Source organism: Bidens hawaiensis, unplaced genomic scaffold (genome assembly GCF_021521415.1).
Source record: "Bidens hawaiensis isolate Kalapana, Puna unplaced genomic scaffold, B.hawaiensis_p1.1 tig00021192_1, whole genome shotgun sequence".
Taxonomy (NCBI): Eukaryota; Viridiplantae; Streptophyta; class Magnoliopsida; order Asterales; family Asteraceae; genus Bidens; species Bidens hawaiensis.
The window spans coordinates 333,177-357,528 of NW_027493280.1; the positions used below are offsets into that span (position 1 = coordinate 333,177).

At 32.0% G+C, this 24,352-nt stretch overlaps 1 protein-coding gene across 1 annotated transcript; it reads right to left on the reverse strand.

Annotated features, from left to right (window-relative positions):
* Nucleotides 1–899: 899 nt before the first annotated feature.
* Nucleotides 900–6,138, reverse strand: LOC143563012 (uncharacterized). Its single transcript, XM_077050663.1, has 11 exons — nucleotides 5,933–6,138; nucleotides 5,188–5,309; nucleotides 4,470–4,914; nucleotides 4,264–4,382; nucleotides 3,414–4,173; nucleotides 2,922–3,323; nucleotides 2,666–2,842; nucleotides 2,358–2,582; nucleotides 1,938–2,274; nucleotides 1,676–1,862; nucleotides 900–1,588 (listed from the first exon to the last, which is right to left on the reverse strand). Exons 1-11 carry the CDS (start codon nucleotides 6,125–6,127, stop codon nucleotides 1,105–1,107), a joined length of 3,453 nt encoding a protein of 1,150 aa, XP_076906778.1. The 5' UTR covers nucleotides 6,128–6,138; the 3' UTR covers nucleotides 900–1,104.
* Between the last annotated feature and the right edge of the window lie 18,214 nt (nucleotides 6,139–24,352).

Here is a 24,352-nt window from a genome sequence, read left to right on the forward strand (position 1 = left end):
GGTAAATATTCAAAATTTGAGTTGATAGAGATGAAATTTAACCCAAATCAATTTGTTCTTAAGCTAATGGGTCAAAATTACCACATCTACTTTAGGGGTTATATGGTTTGGTTCACGGGTTACGGTTTAGAAAACCAGGTTGAATTTTGTTTGTCTATTCATGACCTCGATCGTTGTTTGCTTTCCTTGGGGTTTGTTGCTTGTAGTTAGTCCATTTGAAGCATCCAACTTTAATTGTGCATTAAGAAAAACACCTTCTGGAATAATTCAACGATGGCAAAATGCTTGCTAATTTCAAATGTTGCGACAAGTAATTCAAACTTTGAATTAATTGCCAAGCCACCCGCTCTTGACTAGATAAAAAGTCAACATCTAACCTATACACACTTGACACTACAATGCTAATGCCCATGACGGAGACTTACAAAATTACTCCACTTTATTAACTTTTAATGTTACAAGTTAAATGGAACATGGGCTTTTATTTTGATAACTATAGTTTAATGGTGCTATTTTAGTTTATCAAACCTTGAATTACATGAATTTTATTTAATAAACAAAACGATTGTTATTGTGAGATGCATATAGATCACGCATAATAGAGATCTTTAGAGCGGGTCAAGCTCCAAGAACAAGAAGAGAAGAAGAGAATCGAAACTTGAAACAATTTTCTGATTCTTATTTCTCAAACAAAAAGTTCAATGTAGGAAAGACATTGCAAGAACCGTAAAACCATAAGGAAAGGTTACTGAAAGACTCGTCGTTAATTACTTCAACTACTTTTAACAGTGATTACATGTGGTCGAGCCCTAAAAAATCGACTACTACTAACGATACACATGGTCATTGATGATAACAAGATTGATGAAATTTAGAATAAGATATTAAGATCTTTTATTCATTCACTCATTCCCTTTACATACATAAACTTAGTGACCACTTTATACATAACCAACCTCCTTACACTATTTACCACTACATATACGGGCATCACTACATAAATTATGTCTCCAGATCACTACATAAATTATGTCTCCAAATCACTACACAAGCCACATTTATATACAAACACACCAACCAACCTACAGTCAAATGGTAGTCTCCTCACACATTCTCAATCAACCGATCGTACCACGGCCCATGAACGCTCTCGGTCACACTCGCCATCACCCCCAACACCGCCCCAGCTTCCACCACCCTATCAGCAAGAACAGCCGCCCCCACCTGGCGGAGTGCCATCTCCGCCATCTCTCTTCCCCGGTCCCCGCTGCCACCAAGAACAACCCCTCTAGTAGCCAAATAAACCGCCCGAGACACCTTCACAAAAACCGCATCCTCCGCTTGCACACTTTTTCTCAACATTCTTGCCATCACAAGCCTTCTCGACTCGTTTTTTGTAGCATCATTGGTTCGGTCAAATCCCTCTACAGTTTTGCTCAGAATTTTTATAATCTCCTCAAGACCCGCACTCTCTACCATGTCAAGAACTTTTAAAAGCTCAGTTGAACATTTTTGTATTGCGGTTTCGAGTTCCTGGGGGCTCGATATCATTTGCTCCACCACAAGTGTTTGTCTAAGGACTAGAATGCTGCACACAATAACACAAAGTTTATCAGATATTAACACGGCCCAAATCGATACTTTAGTAAGTAAACGGGTCAAAATTGCCACTTACCTGGTAGCAGTGACAATGATCTTCTGAAGTTGAGCCTGAACCATCCTCAGCCGGACAAAGTTAAGCTTCAATGTTTCAGGCAAATCATCTTGAGTCACACCATAAACATCATTCACCAGTTTTAACAAACCGAGCCTCACTAGCAAATCACGTTTTTCTCCCTTGCACTCTGCGTATTGATGATTATCTGAACCGAAACAGTTTCTTGAGTGAAATTAACAAACTTTTTGTATAAAAACATAAATACAAACGATAAATTTACCTGCAGCGTCTATTATTGATGGAGTGGATGAAGTTTTCAAACCACTAGGGAAGCTGGTTCCACCAGTTCTAAGAGCGGTGGAAGGAAGCATGGGTTTTTCTGATGGTGAATTGTCTTGCAAGCGAGAAAGAAACCGTTTGTGGTCATTCCACTCTTGATCATAGGTGGGTCCTACAGATGAAATCCACCTCATGGTCAATGGAAGACGAGACATTGCATCAGATGGTGGACCGAACCGCTTTGTAAATGATTTTTCTAGATATTCCAAGCCAGCAGGCCCTTTAAGTAACGGTTCCATGAGCTTAATACGCACATTACTAATTTCTTGCTTCAGCTCCTGCACAATAATATTAATATTAATGTAATGTAATATCAATGAAAAGGGAAACAATTCAACAAAGATGAAACGGTTATATATACCTGTATCTGCTGCAGGACAAATCGTAAGCCCTTAACCAATGCTATCGCGTGTGAGTGATTGGAATTATTGGCTCGACACATGTCAGCTAGTTCGGTTAAGACTTTCAGGTGAGCTTCTTTAAGATTACTTTCATTTGCTGGAGCCGAAAGCTTCTGTAGACTCACCAACGAAAACTCCATAATTTTCCCGAGGTACTCCATGTCTAAACTCCCAGAATTCAGCAACTACATATTTTGAGAAGACATCAACAACGGTTACAGCAATCTAAACAAATGGTAAAGTAGTAAATATTTGAAAAAATAAACACCTGAGAAAGAATATCCACATCAATAACTTCAATAATCTCTTGTCTCCAACTCTGAGGGGCCATTTGACAAAGTTCATCCCTCACTTCCTTCATTAGTTCAACAACACGATCATAAATGTCTTCTTGTATAGATTCAGTTATCCCATCCCAAAAAGCTTTTTCCATCGTCTCTCGTATCTGCATAAGGGGTATCTTAGCTATTTGATCACCAGTTGGTCAAACAAAAGAAACACATTAAGAAAGACATTAGACTAACCTTGACCACTGTTTGGTCTTCAACAGCACCATTCAATCTATTGGCAGATGAATATTGCTGACCGTGCACAAATTCATTCACTATCAACTCATTCTCCATACTGACAATCTCATCAGAAGGATTACTAGCAGCAACCATTGGCTTTGAATCATCATCTTTGAATAGGGCACGAACTACACGCTTAGGCTCTTTGTTCCTTTTGTCTGAGTCAGCATTTGGGGTTGCCAGCAAGGATGAAGATGGTGGTATATGTGGAATCTGTGATCCAACTGGACTACCATTCTCCATTGCATTAAAGTATGTAATTCGCGTGTCGGAAAGCGCGTTCTTCATCCGCTCTATTCCTGCATCTCCACTCAAATGCATCACTCTTTCCCTTAACAGTTTCTGATCCTCGGTAACCTGCATTCAACATATCAATTATTTAACAAAAATTTTCTCAATTTTTCCACTTGTAATAAAGATAGAAAGAATTTAGGATATTATTCTAACCTGTTTCTGAATAGCTTTCATATCATGTGTAAGATCAGCACCATTATCTCCTTCAGGTGTCATCCTACATTTTTGCATCATAGAGATTTCCATCTGGCACGCTGCACGCACCAAATCCTCCTCTAGTGACTCAGCATCCTTAACCTTCCAAACCACAAAACTATTCAGGAATGCGCACCATGCCGAATCAAAAGCCGCCAGCTGTGATCTAAACGTGGGCCTGTTTCCCGATTCTTCACCAGACTTCCGTAATATTATATTAATCAACAACTCAAACTCGTGAACAAACTTCTTGGCTGACTCCGCTAAAGCAGTCTCACGTTCTCCTTGACCACTAAAAACCGCATCAGGATGACCCAGAATCATGTACGCGCATAATGCCACTCTGACTTGGTACCTTGACAGCTTGACAGGTGTCTTTGAGACTGATCTGGTGGGACCCGGTTTCTTTACTTGTCTAGTGCGGGTAGGGGTTCTGGGTGTGGTTCTTCTTTTAGGTGAAACAACCCGTTTAAGGAGGTGATCGATGTCATTCTGACCATTAAAATTGATTCCACATGTAGTGCTTATTGCAGCTTTGTAACGGATCTCAAGGCGGTCAAATAAAGCTTTTGTAGTCTGGAGTGTAGATGGTGTTCCAATCAGAAGTGCAAACTGCTCAAATGGCATTGACTTTACATGATCTTCGTTTATGTTTAAATCAGAGTAGTTTTTAGCCAATTCAAAGGTGGTTTTTTTCTTAAGAAACTTTCTCCAGCACCTAACAAATGTATGAAAATGAAGTGTTCAGTAAGCATTCTTTATATATAAAGCCACAAGACTAACAACCATACGTATGCCACACATGTACCTTGCTAGTTTTCTAGAAAGATCATCAGCTTGCTTCTGCATTTTCTTGGTCCAATTAGCACCTACAGAATTATGTGACTTTGCTCTCTGCATCAAGTATTCTGCTCTTTGCCTCTTTGCCTGTATACAAGCACAATTTACAAAATAAGTAAAAAATATCACCTCCAAAATGAATATTGCTGACAATAAAACAAAAGTCCAACATACCCTTTGTAACTTATCTTCCAAACTCTCTCTTAATCTCCTTCTTTCAATCTCTCGTTGCTGAGTCACCAAATTAGCTACCTTTCTTACTTGTAAAAGCCGAGCATGTGCTCTTTCCATGTCAGCTTCCAACAATCCCAATCTTTTCTTCTCGGCTGCTGCGCGCTTTTGAGAAATAGCAGCACCAACACGTTCTTTATACTTGCTTTCTCGGGCGATCCTTCTTGTGAGAGACTGAGATGATCTTTCCCTTAATGTTGCTCTTCTTTGTTTGTAGGCTTTCAAGATTCTCATCCTGTTTGTTTCTGCTTGCCTAACACGTGATTCCACTTTTGTCCCTAGCTCTGCACATTCTTTCTTGACACGCACTTCAACCCCTGTTCTGGCTGCTTGCCTCAATTGGTCCAACTTAGACAAACGCAACTGAGCTTTCGCTAGAATGCTTGATCTGATAATTAAAACTAGTTTAATAAACCGTGTTGCCCAAAATTAAATATAAGGCACTAAGAAAGCAGTTAAGAACAAAATTGTCAAAACAAAAGCTGCCAAATAGCAGGCAAGTAGATAATAACTAAACCTCACATGGACCAAATACAACTTTAGTTGGCACCTAAGTGACAGGTATGGGTCACGATCGGTGGTCACTTACAAAAATTTTTTGCCTTGGTTGGTTTCATTTGGTTAAAATAAAACAAGATGAATATTTTTCAAGAAAAATTACCTTTTCTGTTCAGCAGCTAGGAGCTTTGCCTGAAGACGTTGGCCCAGGTTTTCCTCATAACCAGATTGTGGAGGACTTCTCGGCTTTGGTCGCGCCTTGCTTGATAAATGTTCATAAAACTTCTGTAAACAATCAAAATCAAGGAAAAATATGTAAAATCAGCAAAATTCTTCAAAAATTAAAAATCACGAAAAAATACAATAAGCAAATTTCTGCAAACAATCAAAATCAAGAAAAAAAAAGAACAAAAAACAGCAAATTTCTGCAAACATTCAAAATAAAAAATTAAAAAAAAAAGAACAAAAAAACAGCAAATTTCTGAAACAATCAAAATCAAGAAAAAAACAACAATCAGCAAGTCAAGACATAATACCTAAAGAATCACACGCCAAGAACAGAAAAGATTAAGAGATTAATACAACTTTTAGGCGGTTAATATAGTTAATACATGAAACTCAATTGTTTGATTATCAATTAAATTCAACATGGTTAAAGATTCTGAAGAAACTACCCTACCTAACTCTAGGACAACCTTCAACAACAAACAGAAAGCTTATACAACAAAAATAAAAATAAAAACAAAAATAAAAAAATTTCTTCATCATAAACATAATAATCATCAGTAATTAGTAAACTTAATCACATAATTTAAAATTCTTCATATCAAATCAAGAAAACCTAACAACTTCACCAATTAATATAATTAGACTGATTAAATGATTAATGAAAAAAACAAACAAACAACCTGTCGACGAAGATCTGCATCACGAAGCTTAGCTTCAATTTCTTCAACACTCGCCGGAGACGCCTTCGTTTCCGTCAGTCTCCGGCGAAGCCTCGGCGGCAGAGTCGGAGGCGACGACAGGCCTGCGCCGTCCACCACCGGAAACTCCATCGCCACTCCGGCAGAGTCCGGTGAAATATCCACTCCAACCTCCATCGCTAACTATAATTCAACGAAGAATTTAATAATCAAATTATTATAAACCCTTACACAATCGATCGATCGATCGATCACACTTTATAAGTTTTGTTATTACTGCTTTAAGAAGGAATTGAATTTGTGTTTGTGTGGATGGATATATGTAGTGTTTTGAATGCACACGCGTTGTGTGTGGAGGCGTATATGTGTGTATACTTTTATATAGATATATAGATTTGTAGAGAGAGAAAACGGATTACAGAAGATAAATGACGATACTGGAACCGTAGGGGGTGAATTCGGAATATATTTACAACGTAATCAAACTTACGATTTTTACCTTTTAGTATACTATTGATCAAATTTAGTCCCTTAAGGAAACTTTTGGACTCTAAAACCATAAATCGGAAGTTATTTGATATAAACTTTTTATAAGTTTTACTAGGGATGTCAATAACACGTATCGTATTTCATACCAGATTCATACTCGCATGGATCATATTACTCATGCTGGAATTAATTTGATCGAACAGTACGTACAACATAGATAATTTTAAGACAAATCACCACTAGTCTTCTCAAAATTAATTATTAAGAATAAAAACCACACTTTATAATTACTATAGATCATCTATTTATATTAGAAAAACTACATTGGTTCTATTCAAATTCTTCTCTCAATTATAGTTTAATATTAACATTATCTCTGTTAATTAAAATTTAAATCAGACTAGATAACTTTAAATATTAAAACATTAATAAAATTTAAATTAATCTTGCATTTAACCCCTTGTAATTTTCTTTTAACTCGTTTTCAATATTAAGTTTTAATAACTCATTACATGCATGATAGTTCTAGGAGTATCGGGCCAACTAATAAAATATTATATCGCAATTAGAAAACATAAAACTTCTAAGCGTAAAGTTAGATGAATATTGTCATAAGAAAAGTTTCATGGGCTAAAACATGTGCTTTTAAATTTTAAATTTTGTTTTATTTATATTTTGAATTTTGAATCTTGAATTTGAATATTTGATTACCGGTTATTAAACCAAGTATATTTTGTTTTTCTGCTTTTAAATTTTAAATTTTGTTTTATTTATATTTTGAATTTTGAATCTTGAATTTGAATATTTGATTACCGGTTATTAAACCAAGTATATTTTGTTTTTCTTAGTATAGAGGGTGATTGTTATATGGAAATATAAAATATAGTAATTAATGACAACTTGGGATACACATTTCTATTAGCAATGAGAAACGTACAAAATTGAAAAATTAAATATAATTATAAAAAAAAACCCATCTAAAAGTGAAAGAACATTGGAATCATTATAAATTATGACCAAAAGAAAGGCACACATGAAAAGTAGCACTACTATTTTAGACTTTAGTCATTAGTTTTTTGTGTTCATAATAATTGTTCTTTTATATATTTAATATAAATATTATGTCTTTATAATATTTGTTATATCTTTTCATATACTTAATTTTTCGGGAAGAATCATGCATATTCATATCAACCAATAAAAAAAACGATTGGTCAAATATAACTTTGATATTCAAGATATATGATTGGAAAATTTGAAGTGATTTATTTCTTAAGCTTAAAAGGCTTTAATATATTACGAGATTATTAATATTAATTTGCATAAGAAATATAAATAGTTAGTATATAAGCACAAAGCTTATAACATAGCACTTGTCTTATAGCTATAGAGACAACATGGAAACTTATAATTAAAGCGTTGAAATACAAGGCAACTAACTTGACGTGTAAGGCACAGTTTATCAAATAATTTCTCTTAATACTTTATAATACATGTTGGTTTAGTATGTTAGGTTTATTTAATATTTTAATTAATTTATCTATTGTTTAGGAGTCCCAATACAAACATATTTAAGTTTTATCTATTTAAACCATTTAAGATTTCTTATTGTTATCAAGTTTTTAGTAAGTTTTTTAGTTAACCGTTTTTTTTATTTGCCAGATTCATTTATATACCAATTCTTGAATGTTTATCTAGGCTAAACAAGTGCCTAAATCAACTTTTCAACATATGGTTTTAACTTCTAAATATATTTATAGCAATCCACTGAGTTTGTATGCTAACTATCAAAAGGACAGCATATGCAAACAATTTTTAAAGTGTAAAATATTTTGTAACAACGAACACATACTTCTAAAATTTATTTATTGCTTACTTTGTAGGACTCATACACCAATTTGTTATGAATAAACATCAAATGTCACTAGTCCAAGAAGCTATTGCCATGACGCTATTTAGAGAAATAAATAGTAAAATATATCATGTATTAAAACCGACTATATGATATATGAGTATCAATCTTCCACTTATTTCCTTGTTCTTAAATTTGGTTTTAAATCTTTAGAATCAATGCTTTCTTGGCAGTTGAAGCATGTTCCTTCCTTGTTGACTATGGAAAGCACAAGATCGATATATTAGATGACAAATTAAAATATATAGATATCAAACAAAAATACTATACAAATATATATGAAATAGAAGGGTTGAAATTAAGAATAAATAAAAAGTAAATAAGGCTATAGTAACAAGATATACTCGTTGATTGAGAAGTATTTATTTATTTTTATGTATACGGGTGATGATAAATGATTAACAAATGCCTATAAATGATAAATCATTCACCTTTTGTCATTAAGCATTTGAATATAATAACAAACTTCCTCTTGGTAGGGTCGGACATTAAGTATTTTATTAATTTGTATAACCAAAGTACCTTGTCATCAAGTCATCTTAATACTACACTAACTAAAGTTATATTTTACTAAGAGATGTTTAACTTGTACATGAGATTCACTCTAAATATTAATATCATTTGGTTTAATTAAAGCCTATTATATAATTATATATATATATATATGTGTGTGTGTGTATGTATATATACCAGCTTTTGAACCCGTATATTACACGTGATTTGTCAAATAATAAAAATAAATAAAGTCCGTTATTTGAGAGAAATGAACAAAATTAAAGCTAAAAAGAAAGTAAAATATAATACAAATAATAAGAAGTTTAAAATCTCAAATTTACAGATTCGAAAAAATCTCTTTATATATACAACATCTAACAAAATTGTTTTGGCTCGTTACCCATGGATAACTATGATGAATGAGATGAGAGATTAGAGAATTAAAAGGAAAATTACAACCTATTTGTCAAAATTGTTTTGACTCATGACCTATGAATAGGAAGGATAAATAAGATGAGAAATTAGAAATAAAATTATAACCCATTTACCAAAATTCTTTTGACTTATGGATAGCTAGAATGAATGAGATGAGATTAAAGAATTAGAAAGGAAATTATAACTCATTTGCCAAAATGGTTATGCCCCATAACCCATGGATATGTTGGATGAATGAGAAGAAAGATTAGGCCAAGAATGAATATGAGATTGCCGCATCATCCTCATTATTTTCTTTTATTAGTATTGTTATATAAAGGTTCAAATAAGAATAAGGAGTTTCCTAAGAATGGTAAGAACCAATTGATTTTTGACATGTGACATTATAACCTATGGTGAAAGAATAATTATAGGAAACTATGTCGGTTATAAAGATGAAAGAGTATTCTAGGAAACTATGTCGGTTTTTGATAAATTTAAATCCCAACCATTGATTAACATGATCCAATGACTACGATATATTCTTACTCTTCCTAGAAAATTATCTCTTTTGATTTTAACCCACCCCTATATATATATACACACACAAATTATTTTTACATGTATGGAGTGTTTCAAACTTTAAATAAAAGAATTCTATATGGTAAAACGTGTTTGAAGATTTTGATCAGCGTTGTGGCAAGTGTGCTTAGGCTTAGTTGGTTAGGTGTATATGTAACCCCTCTCATATGCTCATACTAATCAATAATGCTTTTTCTATGATAAAGTGATTTCCATCTCATATCATTCACTCTCCGGTGATCACGTTAAACAAAATATATTCACTCTCCTTGTATATAAAACTTATGCATGGTAGTTACAAAAATTGTGCACGAGGAATGAAGAAACATAAAAAATTGTTATTAAAAAAGCATAACAAAATTATTGGTTATAAAGGAGAGTAAAGTACTATTTTTTGTAATAAATTTTTTCAAAGAGAAAAACTAATAAATAAATATCTAATCTAATCTATACTATATAATAAATAAAAGTTTTCTCGTCAAGTATCATTCTGTGGTGCATTCTTACTCTTTTTTCCCACCCCTCTCTTCTATTAATTATACATTAAACATACATATTCTTTTTAATTCATTTTGATTTATATAATTGTTTTTAGAAAATGTATTTTATTTTAAAAAAAAGTTAGGTTTGGTTATTAAACTTTTTTTTTATAATTAGGTATTTTTCATGATTTAACTTCTCTAATATGAATTATATTGTTTATATATATATATATATATATATATATATTTGCATATGATGAATCATTTTTTCCCTTAAAACCTACTCGGGTTCATTAACTGATCTCGACCCGTCTTCTTTTTATCTATCCATATAATGTTAATCAACCATATTGATTCTCTTTTACTGCACATTCTTCGACTAATCGAAAGCTTTCTTCCACTGATGACAGGTTCGTTTTTTTCCGATTGTACCATTTATATTCTCATAATACTATTCTACTTTAGGTATTACCATATTTTTAGTTTATTATCTAATTTTGTATAAAAAAAATATATTTAGAGATTTATGATTTATTTTTAAGTTTATGAATTATAGTTGTAATTTAACTTTGTACTTATTTAATGTAATATTCAACTTCGTTTATCATTCTTTTAAGTTATTCAACCCGTGTAAAACATGGGTACCTAACATAGTCTAACTAATATATTAAAGCAATACATGCTTTACACATGCCCTTCAAATATGTCATCCACATGGGATGCTAACTAATTAATTTTTATTTATATATATATTCATCCTAATTAACTAATTTTTTAATTACCACTCCTTCAATTTAATATATTTTTATGTTAAATCATATGAAAATTAATGCATTCATTAATATTTAATATTTATTAATTAACTCAAATAAACAAATTATGACTTTGTTAGAATTATATTATTAATAATTTCTAATTATCTCAAGTTAGTTATTACCTAATAAATAATAACTGGTTTTCACATTTTGATCAATTTGTTGAAATTTTTTTACAGAGGTATTACAAGTTTACAGGTCAAAAGTGTATAATTTAATATTAAAGCAAGATGATTTTTCCACATTGCATCATTCTAGGGCTTCTACATAAAATGTCATGTGAGCAGCTTCCTATGTTATAACCTGTGACTTAGCTTTTTATTTTTTTTAACCACCCATGTATCACACGGGCTCTATCCTAGTACATAATCACATGACTTTTAGTTTACTAAGTTTATTATGATCATAAATGCAAGTGAGAAATAATCATGATTATTCTAGAATAATAACTTGTTATATAATGTTAGAAAAGTTAGGTAAAGGTTGGATCTTGAAATATGTTTTTGATCAAGGTTGAATCGTGCTGTAGAAATGTAAATAAAGGACTAAACATGTAATTCGGTCGTTGATGGGTCCTTATTCTTGCAGTATTCTGAAAGTTAAAGGGGGTGGAACTTGGAAGACAAAAGTGATGTTTGAACTTTGAACACGTCATCCTTAGGCCACCAACGGTTCTCTCTATTCACACTTTCCTCTTCAAGAAACAAAAGCTCCAAGTTTAATTAATGATTTAATTCTAAAAGGCTTTGGTTATTCACACACCCGAGGTTTCATACGATAGTATAGCCCCAATGCGATCATATGTAGGGTGTCTGGATAACCAAAGAGTGTACGAACAAAATATCCCTTCTAAAAAACTGAATAAAGCCGTAGACTCCTTTAAAGTAAACATTATATTATTAATATTTTTTTTACTTTCCTAAATTAAAATGAAAAAAAATGGTATCAATATTGATATATAGTCAAACAACCTTGCTTTCAATATGAAACAATGAAAAGGGTGACAATGAAGAAAGGTGGTTGATTCTTCATGAAAGGTTCTGTTTTTTTTTTTTTTTTTTTATTTTAAACAATATTTAGTTTAAAATAGTTTCATCGTACAACATGACTTGATAGTTTCATTGTTAGTGTCTTCGGTGAGTCATGAGTGTGACTGACGATGGTTAATGTTGGCTTCTTAGAAGTCACCGTTGAAGAGGAGGTTGAAGGTGGTTGATTTGGAGAAGGGCGGGGGAGCCTTGATCCGTCGGCTAGGACGTTGAAAGTTATTCCAATGTGGGATAAAATAGGATGAGAGGTTTGCTACCAACATTAAAAAATAGAAGACTTTCACCAATATGATGTAGTGTTGAAAATCCGTTAGTAAAACTAGTAAAACTGGGTGCAATCTGTAATAAGTTGGTGGCCAGAAAATAAGGTGCGGGTGATACATTTTATGGTGGATTACCAAATGAATATACCAAGTGATCGTCGGCGAGCTTAACAACGATGAACTATCAATGAATCATAGCGATTATTAGCATCCCAACTACATTGACTGACTAGAAACAAGGTGTACGATAAGAATACCAACGATATATTATGTCTGCATTTAAGTTTATTTAAGAAAGAAAAAAAACAAACTTTGTTTTCAATAAAAAGCATGATGGTTGTTATTATTATTATTTTTTACCATAAACCAATAAATTTCTAACTAGAAAAAAAAAAGATTTAGATATTACTACTAAGTTACTGGTAGAAAAAAAAAGATTTACATTATACTGGTAGCGTTTGATATGCAGGAATGAGGGGCGTATTGGAATGACCCATTATGAGTGAGTGAAGAAAAGTGTATTTGGTTTATCAAAAGAATGAAATGATCCATTATATAGTCTATTTCATTTCCTCTAAAATACCCAAAATTTCCCACATATGAGAGAGAAGAAGAAGAGTGTTTATAGACCATTTCAAAGTTGTACCCATTTCTTACATGGGACAAGTTCCTTCTTTTCTTTTCTTTTTTTTTTTCTCACATTTTCACAACATTAAGCATTTCAAATACACAACCTTAAACATTGATATTTTATTCACTTTTGTTTTGTTTTCGATAAGTTTTTGGTTTGCTTTAAGCATTCAGATTTTAGAGCTTCAAGAAGATTCCATTTTCCGTCTTTGTGGGTTGCAAAATGTTGATGATTATTAAGATAAGAGAGATCATAAAAAAAACACAAAAGAAGTGTAGGTTTTTTTTTAAAACATTTTAGCTGGAATGCAACTGTTTAAAGGATATAATAATTATTAAAATAATAATAATAATAATAAGATTTATTAAATTTTTTTGAATGGAATATTATTTTTCTATTGGCCATTTTTGTTAAAGGCCGACCATAATAACATGTAAAATGAACTTTAATGATAAAAAAATAATAAAATAACAGAAAACAACATAATGATAAAAAAGAACATATGCTATTTATCGGGACGGGATAAACTTGAAAATACGGTGGTTTTATTATATAAACGTGACTCACATACTATTTTATTAAATATATTTTATTATAGAAAGTGGTGGAGTGGTAAAAGAGAGACTTCGTGTTTCACGTGATCCAAGTTCAGTTCTTGCCTTCAATATTTTGTTTAATGCGAAACTAGGCTCGTTTGTGACTTTCACTAGTTTGATCATTGAACCGAACAAGTTTTATCTCACCACACTGTCGTGCCTTTAGGCAAGTGCTCACGGGCGTTGACCTTACGTGAGGGTTTTTCCTTGAAAAAACGTGTATCCCGGTGTAGTCAGTGGCGGATCTAGAAACTAATTTCAGGGATAGCGTAAAAAAAAACTTTTAAGCGTAGTACGTTAAGAATTTTTTTTTACCAGTTTCGTGTTTACGTGGCCTGATTACCTTTCGCGCGTAGCGGAGCCTAGTAACACGTTTTGCTTGTGCAGGTGTCTGGTTACGTGTTTGGCGCGTACCGGGCTTGGCTTCGTGTTACAAGCGCACCGGTGCCCAGTTAACCCATTTGCAATGGCGGATCAAAACAAATTGGTTTATAATGGGTGCATCAAAATAACATAAACTTGTTTGCTTAATGATATTGAAAATTATTCAAACTTATTAACTTACTAATACAACAATTTTATTGATATCTTTTGATTAGATCAAACACGTTGTTAATGAGCAGTTTTAAAGTTTATTTAACAAAAATATTGATAAATACAATATTTAATTAAATAAGAAAATAAAATAGTCGAACATCCTTCGTATACGTCAGGAGTCCATTGATGAGAAGGGGGTGGGGAAAGCTTGAACCACTTGAAGTTGGAATATTTAAACTTAGTGATAAACCAATGTCATCGTTTTCTTTTCTTTAACGTGTAAAAATGTTGCTAATAAGAGGTTGTTTACTCATCTTCAAAGTTCTCTAAACAAAATTTGAACAAAAAACCTAATATCAATTCTAATTTACACATAAAACTAAAGGCTAAATCTCTAATTAATTTTAATTTAAATATAACCCTAAATACCTAATCAATTCCAATTTAAACATAAATCCTAAATCCCAAATTAACTCCAATTTAAACATAACCTTAAATCCCTAAATACAAGAAATCTTACCGGAAGAGAGGCCGGAGGTGGAGTGATCGAGTGAGGCCAGGAGGTGGCTGGTGGCGTATGGAGATGGAGGTGGTGGCAGCCATGGTGAACTTGTGGTGTGTGGTGAGCAGAGTCTAGAAAGACAGAGAGTTGTCGGCTGTGTGTATGTGTTCACAATATCCAGTCTTTTTTTATTGTTAAACTTAAAATGATTATTTGGGTTATTGGGTTTTTTGGTTTGGGCTTATAATTTAAGTGGACTTTTGTTGGTTTAAGTATTAAATTGGTTGGGGCTTAAAATACATAGGGATAACGTTATCTTTTTTCAGGGATAACGAAACACGAAAACGACCAGATTTTCTTTTCTTTTAAACTACCGGCGAAACGTTGAGGGGTAGCCTCCGCTACCCCTCCTAATTAGCTAGGTCCGCCCCTGTGAGTGTAGTGAATTTACCCAGCAGCCAATTTGACGAATTTCGTTTAATAATAATAATAATAAATACAAGATTGCCCACGTGTTACGTGCGGAGGACATTAACGAAAAGAATTGCATGGGTGGGCCTGACTTACTACAAATATATTTTAATGCTGGATTTTCCCCGTTCTCAAAAATAGGTTGCTTCGTTTTAAAACATTATTTAATTTAACTTTCATAAAGTTTACTTTAATAGGATATATGATTAACAATTGGAAGCAGAAAAGAAACTTATAATTCTGAAAGTGTTAAATTTTTTTTATGATCTTTAGAAATATTGTATCATAAAATCAATATTCATTAAGTATTTTGTTTTACTATACTTTAAACGTGCCATAAAATACTTAAGCAGCATATCTAAACGGATATACTGGCACGTCTAACATTACAACGTGCCTCTAAAGACTGTATGCCTGACGCATTAATATCCTAGATGATTATAATGCTACGTCCAAACCACCACCAATATACCTAAAAACCACTTGGAATTTAGATAAGGTATTATCCTCACTTTTATAATATACGTGTCATACTTTATATTAAGTATGCTTCACAAATTTTTTTAGTTAATAGAGAAATACCCACTGTATATAACTATATAAATTGGATGACACACTCACACAAGAATATAATAAAAGCACGTCATTGCTGACCAAAAGAGAGTGGTCCAAGAAAGGAGACGCCATAAAAATCACACGTTAAAAATGAGTGTTTAATTTCATTATGATAAATTTTAAGCCCCATAAATATATAAAATCTTGGCATTTTGATAATTATTGAACTTCAACTTTTTGTGTACGTTTTATCAATGTTTTGACGAAATTAAGTAAAAAAGGACGAGCACAAAGAACCTATATTGAAAGAATGAGTGGCAACTGCCCTTTATAAAAAAAAAATTGATGTTATTTATTTGCTAAAATACTGATCGTCATTACAAAATTTCGGTTAAGCCCTCTGTCGATCCTCATGAAAAATAATCTTTAATCGAAGAAAACATATCTTGTTATGAAACTTTTTTTTAATTATTTACTTTCTTTTTCATGTATTTTGTCAAATATCAAATGGCATGATTCATCCATGAGATGATGAGTGTACATGTGTAGACTTTAATTAGATAAAAAGAACATCAAGGGGACAAACCGCATGCCCTAGGTGCTACTAGGTTTTGATTTTTTAAAACCTTTGATTTTTTTGTGCATTAAATTGTCTTTCGCTAAGTTTATATTTAAAACATCAATTATTTTTACTTTTAAGCATATAACGGCTAAAACTTATATTATTACAGAATTTAAAGAAACTTTATGCGCTTCAATTGTAACGGTGCGTAAAAATTATTACAACAGTATGAAAAAACCTTTAAAATGTTTATAGCAATACTTATAAGCTACTTACACGTAAAGCATATATAAATATTCATGTGTTGGTGTCCTATTTAATTCTCCAACTTCACACATATTTCCTATTGTTTCCGTATAAAAAAAAATCGAACTATTTAGATTAACAAGGTTTGCATTCATATCTTTAAGCGCATATACAATTTTTGTCTATTCATTTATATTTATTTACTAGTGTACAAATGGAAAAGAGAATCAACAGCAACCCTAGAAGTTTGGATAAGTGCTTAATTCATGATTGAACCACAACAATTATTTGTGTCCAAGCTTTATTATGTTCCTTGCACAAATCAACCTCCTTTCTTGGAAGAGTTGAGACATGTGTAAGACTCCTAAATTTATGGCTGCAAGTTTGGGTCATGGGATTCCTTATCAATCGTTTTCAAGTCACCCTTTTTAATTATTGTGGTATAAGTTTTATATTGATTTGTTTATGAATTTCATATAAAGATTCTTATCCTCAACAATACGAGAGGAATAAAAAGTGTGGGTGTGAGTTTATGGCACGAAATAAAACATGGCAGTAAAATAATATAGTCTTGGAAGGTGTAAGTCTAGTTTAAATAAGTTTGGTTCATTTGGATTGAATCTACAAACATGTTTATGGTTAAACATGTTTATGGTTTGTGGGTTGACTTGTTTATTTTTATTTATTTTTTAAAAAAATATATATATTCTAGGTCACAACAAAATAAAATATTTAATGCTACATTTAAAACGTAAAATACAAACAGCCATCAAGTTTTTATAGGTTAAAAGTAAGCGTATTATTAAATTTGTATTTTTAGTTGTTAATTTTAATTTTAAACTTTAGTGTAATAATATCAAAATGTAATTCAAAAGAATTTCGAGTCAGATAGGTTTTTTTGTGTCAAGGCAATAATACATATGGCATGCTTCTTTATAAGTCATAAGATACTTTCTAAATAAAGCCTCACATCTCACATGAGGAATATCATCTATCAGCTTTACTTTAACATAACTTTTAGGGCCATAGTTTTGCATGCGGGCGCGCGCACATGTGGAGACACAATCAACCAGACAATACTAAGCGAACACGTGACAAGAATTTTACATGGTTCAATTAATGTAATCTACGTCCATGGGCTAAAGCAAAGAATTTATTATTGCATTCTGCAATAATAAAATGTCCCACTCATGATGAGAAATTACAAATATAGTATGGATATAAATAAATACAGATTGGCTTTAATTGTTTAACCCATGTTGAGAAAGAAAACATATACGAGCCATAACAAGAGATATATGACCTGATTCAAAAGCCTCGTATATTTTCTATCTTCATTAAATCCCTAAAAAATCTTTAAATAATCGGGCCCAAGGCTAAGCCCAATCAATTACAAACCCAACAACTACAAGATCAAAACACATCGATATATCCATATTTCAGTATTTTATGTTATACGCTCCATATGTTCATATTACTTGATGGATGTTTCTCTATTCAGAATTCTATACATATTGTTCAAACCGAAAGAAATAGCTAACCAATGCCGAAAACAATGTGTAGGACATCTTGTATATCTACCACTCAAAAAACTTACTAGTAACTTCTATATGGCTTTTTATCATATAAAAAAATCAAAGTGTATTCTATTTATGGGATCGACCATGAAACAACTTTAACATTCAATTGGTTGTAGTCAACAACTGAATGAATAATATCGAAAAGCTCTTTCTTATGTTGTGTAAGTATATTTGTATTGTGTGTTCATGCCTAACCAACAGGAAAAAAAAAATAACGCAAGTCATTGTATTATATTTAAATCGCATTTAAAAGATATTTTTATTTATTTTTAACCCCAACTCAACGAAATATATCAGTAATACATTTAAGAAGAGAATCGGGATCATGTTCATTGTACTTAAAAAAAAAAGAAGTTCTAGAATAAGAAAGACTGTTCACATAAATAAACCAAATAAAGAGAGAGCCATATCTATAATTCTAAGGAAACGTGGGCTTCATATGCAACAAAGAATTCCAAAAAGTGCAGCCACAGAAAATAAGATATGAATTGAGGTACTAATTTCCTGCGCCATGCAAAATTATGCATGTGTTTTATAAAAGGTGTCATGTGTAGTAAAAAAGATAAACTAGTAACATGTCTGTTAACGGCACGCGCGCGCGTAAATAAACGGTAACCAAGCCACCCTAATTCTTTTGGGGGCCTAAAATAAAATAAGAATCTGGGGTCTTTTTAGAATTTTATTTTTACAAATTAAAACAACAAATATACTTGTCTTTTCAAATAACTTAAGGATCATTTTCATCATTTAATATGTTTTTGTTCAATTTTGTTTTCAATTGGAAGCACGGTCCAAATGAGGGCCTAAAGCCATAGCTTTAGTTTACTCAAACTAGAGAACAGCGATAACCATATTGACCTTAGTAGACAGTAGATCTTTAATTAACGTAGCAGTACTACTCCTAATAATAGTGATTGTAATACCTATATAGATATAATATATGAAAGAAAACAATACTTATGATAAAACTTTTAAAAACTATTAATATTAAAGTCAAAATATGAAAACCACACATAATAATAATAATAATAATAATAATAATAATAATAATAGCCATTCCCACTTTAATGAGCGGTAAGATGATTAAGGTGAAAATATGAGGTTAGTGGTTTAATTACTGCAGAATTTAACATTTACTTGTTAAAAAAAGTAATAATAATAATAATAATAATAATAATAATAATAATAAAACCACAAAGTAATACTAGTTTTAACAATAATTACATTAACAATATATAAAAATTAAAACCCGCAAAAGGAAAACAGAGATGACCGGCGAGGATCAAACTCTCGACCTTCCAAATTAGAGGCATGCACACCAACCAACATCACTGGTTAATTTTTTGTTTTTTTTTTTCAAATTACAAATTAGCATACCATAAATACTTTTATAAACTATTTTCGGATTTGAACCCTCTACTTTTAGGATAGAGAAACTAACTTTGCCACCACAACTAATTTTCTTGTTTGAATACAAAGATGCTTTTTTAATTAATCTAGTCTCATCATCCAAACTCCACAAAAATATTTAAGAAGAGAAAGGGTCGCTCTCATGTCAATTGTATTTTTATTTAGGTATATTAGTTTTTATTAATCTCAATTATTATCTTTCAGGTCGATACCGATCCTAACTAATGAGTTGGTTGCTGATGGTTCAATCTTTTAACGTATTTGTTCACAACGGTCTGTGAATAACAGAATCCTAACGATACTACTTGTGGTCGCTAGAAAAATGCTTTTTGCCCTAAAAGTTGCATTTTTTGCCGGAAAACTCAACATGAACACCGCCACCACCACCAACAGACTAACCACCGACCAACCACCACCACTTGAACACCACCAACCGATTCCGACGATAGTTCTAGGGTTCCCTCAATAGTTGAGGCTCTTACTAGAAAAAAGTTTCTAAAGGCCTGATCAAAGGTTGCAAAAATGTTTGGGACACAAAAGTTGAGTTTTCCGGAAAAAAAATGTGATTTTTCCGGCCCGGCAACCTGCAAGTAGCAGCTAAGATTATGTTAGTCACAGACCGTTGGAAACAAATGTGTTAATGGGAGGGATGGTCAGCAATCAATTCATTATTTATGACCGGCAGAGTCCAAAAATAATAGTTGAAAATAATAAAACTAGTACACTTTTTACTTATTGTAATTTTGATTTAAAGAAACTGGTACAATAAAAGCATGGTCACATAAGACAGCCATATATACTTCAAATAAACGTGGGCTTATATGATGCAGCAAATAATTCGAAGAACCACAGCCCCACAAATAAGATATGGATCCAATCACGTATACATGGATTGCATTCTACTTTTCTTTTTTTAGGGGTTTTCTACGGCCACCTCCCTTTTATTAAAACACCCCACTAATACGCTTCGTATAGCTCTATACGGATGGCGTATTGGTTTATTTTTCTAGAAAAAACCATAAATTTTGTCTTATTATATTTTTTTGTCTTATTATCAGAAGGGGCGTATAGCCCTATACGCCGCCTCTTATATATATATATTATTTATTTATTATTTGTTATTATTGTTATTATTATTATTATTGTTATTAACATAACCGGTGTTTTAAACATCCGTTTGGATCGATTCCAGCGGCATTAAGTTCGTTTTTACTTATATTATCATATCTCAAAGTTTCAGGTTCTAAAATGCCGCTGGAATCGATCCAAACGGATGTTTAGAATTCCGGTTATGTTAAATTAAACGTTTAAACAAGCTGGTACTGACCAGAATCTGAACAGCGAGTCGAAAGTCGGGTTTTGGACAGTAGCCTTAAAATTTTGTTACAAAAATAAAAGTTTTCTAGACCGAAAGTCGGTTCCGATCAGAAGCATGAGAAATTGACTAGTCAAAGATGTTTGACTTTAGCCTGTAGTTCCCGAAAATACGATTTTTAGCCTTTTTAAGTGATTTTAAAGGTTTCTAAGGGAGATTTGGCATAATTGAAAGTTATGAAATTATAAAATAAGTTAAACCAAGTTAGATACCAATAAATACAAGTTTTAAATAGTTCAAAAGATCCAAATTACGATCTCGAGTCGGTTTAAACTTAAATGAATACAAATACGAAAAATACGAGATGTTACAGCACCCTCATCGGAATTATAACAGTAATAATAATAATAATAACAACAACAATAATAAAAAATAATAATAATAACAAATAATAAATTAAAAAAAATATATCAGAGGCGGCGTATAGGGTTATACGCCCCTTCTGATAATAAGACAAAAAAACATAATAAGACACATTTAGTGGTTTTTTCTAGAAAAACCAACCAATACATCCCGTATTGAGCTATACGTGGCGTATTGGTGGGGTGTGGTGTAACACCCCGGCTTTAAGCGGAATACACCCGGGTGTAACGTCCAGATCATTCAAAGCTCGTAACGCTATTAAAGCGACAATAATTATATTTAATGCATTTCATATAAGTACACATATTGTTCATAAATAAAAACAATAGATAACACTTCATCGAAAAGTAAACAAGTTCTTTATTTCAATTATCCTAAGGCAAACTAATGAACTTCGTCCTTAGCACACCATCGGTTCAACCTGTAACACGTTGAAAATAATATATTTTGTCAACAATTAAGTTGGTGAGTTTTCATAAGTTTTTGTGTATACATATATATAGGAAACTCGCGACTCAACAATCGTAATGCAATAATTATTCAAGCGTAAAGTAAATGAAAGCAAGTAATGTCGTCCTCCCGTTCATTTAGCCGAAGCCGTTGAAGTCGGGGAAATGAGAACCACCTTACGTAAACAACCGAGGTCGTAACGTTAGACGGCGCGGGTACGTCCCGTCGGACCCTCCCACTATGTGTATGCGTTTGCGTAACTTCCACCATAAAAACAATAAACACATTGCAAGCAAGTTCACGTATAATCATAAACAATATGCACGAATAATATTAACATGTACGATGTAAGTGAATCGGTTTGTAAACAATCACATAACTAACGAAAGAAAAACTTGTAACGTGCTACCCCCAAAATATTGTAAAACGTTAAAATGAGGTTATGAAGAACTCACTTGGAATAAGGAATAAGGTACGAGAAGATGGTAAAGGTTAGAGCAAGCTAGTTGGTCCCGCGATAATTCCCGATAATTTGTCCTAATTATTTAAGCGTAAAAGAAATAATTACTTAACGAACTAAATGAACAAGACACATAGAGATGGGTTTGCAACGGATTTGGGGTCGTTAACGTATTAGTTATGTTTTATAGATTTTTGATAAAGGTGTTATCAATTTCTATTAATTTTAACGAAGGGTTATATTTGTTTATTAAAGAAAAACATTTACAATATAAATACCGTCTTATCTATGAAGACGTTTTAGGTGTTAGTTTAACGAAGTTCCATTTAAAAGGATAAGAAACACATTTATTATTATTATTATTATTATTATTATTGTTTAGGTAAAAATAAATATATATAGATATAAAAGATTATACATGTTTATATATTTACATATATGAATTTGAAAATTTATTTTAGAAGTTTATCGGGGTTCGGTTAGCTTAAACGAGTATAACAATATAGTTTTAAATCTACATATAGTTTTTATATTAATTAAAACCAAATAATGATAATAAAAAAAAATAAAACAAAAACCGGACCAGGGGAGGGTTGAACCTGCGCCCCTGGCCGGTTCTCGTGTTTAAGATGTTATGCACTGGCCATCTGTGCCAGTGTCTAACTTGTTAATACAAACAGAAACAAATACATATAACCAGATATGCAAACAAGCCCCCAAATCATATAAACCCTAGAAATTTCAATTGGATCTTACACCCTCTGTCAATCAAAATTGACAGAGGGGTTTTGTAGAGAATGGATTCGCGACCCATATGCATATTACAATTACCTGGAATGATTAATGATGGATCAAGAACGAGGACCTAAGGCTTCGGCTCAAAGGTGAGATCAAACTAGTACAAGAACTGATTCAACAAAGCAATTAGGATGGGGTCTAGTTTCGTGATAGTGAGACGATGATGTGGTGTTTGTTAATTGAATTTTGATCTCTTATTTATAGGCTAATGAGATCAAAACTGATCCGCAGCCATAGTCGCGATTTTTGGTTAATTATAACTTAATTAACGAGTCGTTTCTTGTTGTTAATGTTGATTATGATTCGCGTAGGTTACGGAGTAGTTTAATTAGCTTGATATCCGGCTTAATCGAAGTAAAACTGATCAGGGGGGGGGGGGGGGGGTGCGAGATCGACGGGAAGAGGAAGAAAGGGGGGAAAAAGATTTTGGTTATTTTGCAATATAGTCCTTGTTGTTTGGGTTGGGTCCAGTAACTGATTAAACTGAAGTTATATAATTGATATTCAAACGATATATGAAAATGTTAACGCGTAAAACATAATAAAGACAAAATCGTGTGACATAATAATACTTTGACGTAATAAATAAGATCCGGTTACAAGACGGGTAATAAAACAAATACATTTATTAAACGGAAAACAAAAAAAGACGAATGTCACATGTGGGGTGTCCCTAGTAGGACCTTTTTTTTACAACAAATTTCTTCTAATCTCATGTCGATTGCGAGACTTTTCAAGTGTTTAAAAACTTTTACTTTATATTTTCAAAAACATGTATAATAATATATTTTGTATTTAAAAGTTATACCGGTTAAACACACATATTAGTCACATGTATTTTAAAAATTTTTGGATTGTTAGTTTTATCATCTATACATTTTAGTCAAAACTAATTGTTACATGTTTTTTTTTTTTTAAAATTTCATAGCATAATAATGAAAACTAACTATGTTTTACTTTTAACTTTTTTAAGATCAAGATGTGAATGGTTAATATATGTTATGCATTTACGAGAAAACCATTAAAAAGTGGAGAAGAAAAACCCATATAAATCATCTCCAATACATTTATTCCAAGTCCGAATAATATGACTAGTATGAAGCACAAAACCAATCTACGTAAATAACGATTAAATTGAAGTTAGAAAACATACTTTATTTATGGTATAATCTTTTATAATAAACAATTACATAAAATCATTTATCTGACGCTTAATAATGCGATTTAACTATATAAAATTAACTAGTTTTTGAACCCGTGTATTTATATTGAGTCCAGGTCGCAGGTCATTTATCATTACTCTTGATCAATGGTGCATTGGTGTATGGTATTTATCACGTATTTATAAATTTTTGGCTTGTCAAC

What these genes read in the sequence shown, in the direction of transcription:
- LOC143563012 (XM_077050663.1), bottom strand. Translation starts at nt 6,127, where the DNA reads ATGGAGGTTGGAGTGGATATTTCACCGGACTCTGCCGGAGTGGCGATG. An exon ending in CTAGCTGCTGAACAGAAAAG is followed by an intron (nt 4,915 to 5,187) that starts GTAATTTTTCTT and finishes TTTAATTATCAG; the next exon opens with ATCAAGCATTCTAGCGAAAG. An exon ending in AAGACCAAACAGTGGTCAAG is followed by an intron (nt 2,843 to 2,921) that starts GTTAGTCTAATG and finishes CCCCTTATGCAG; the next exon opens with ATACGAGAGACGATGGAAAA.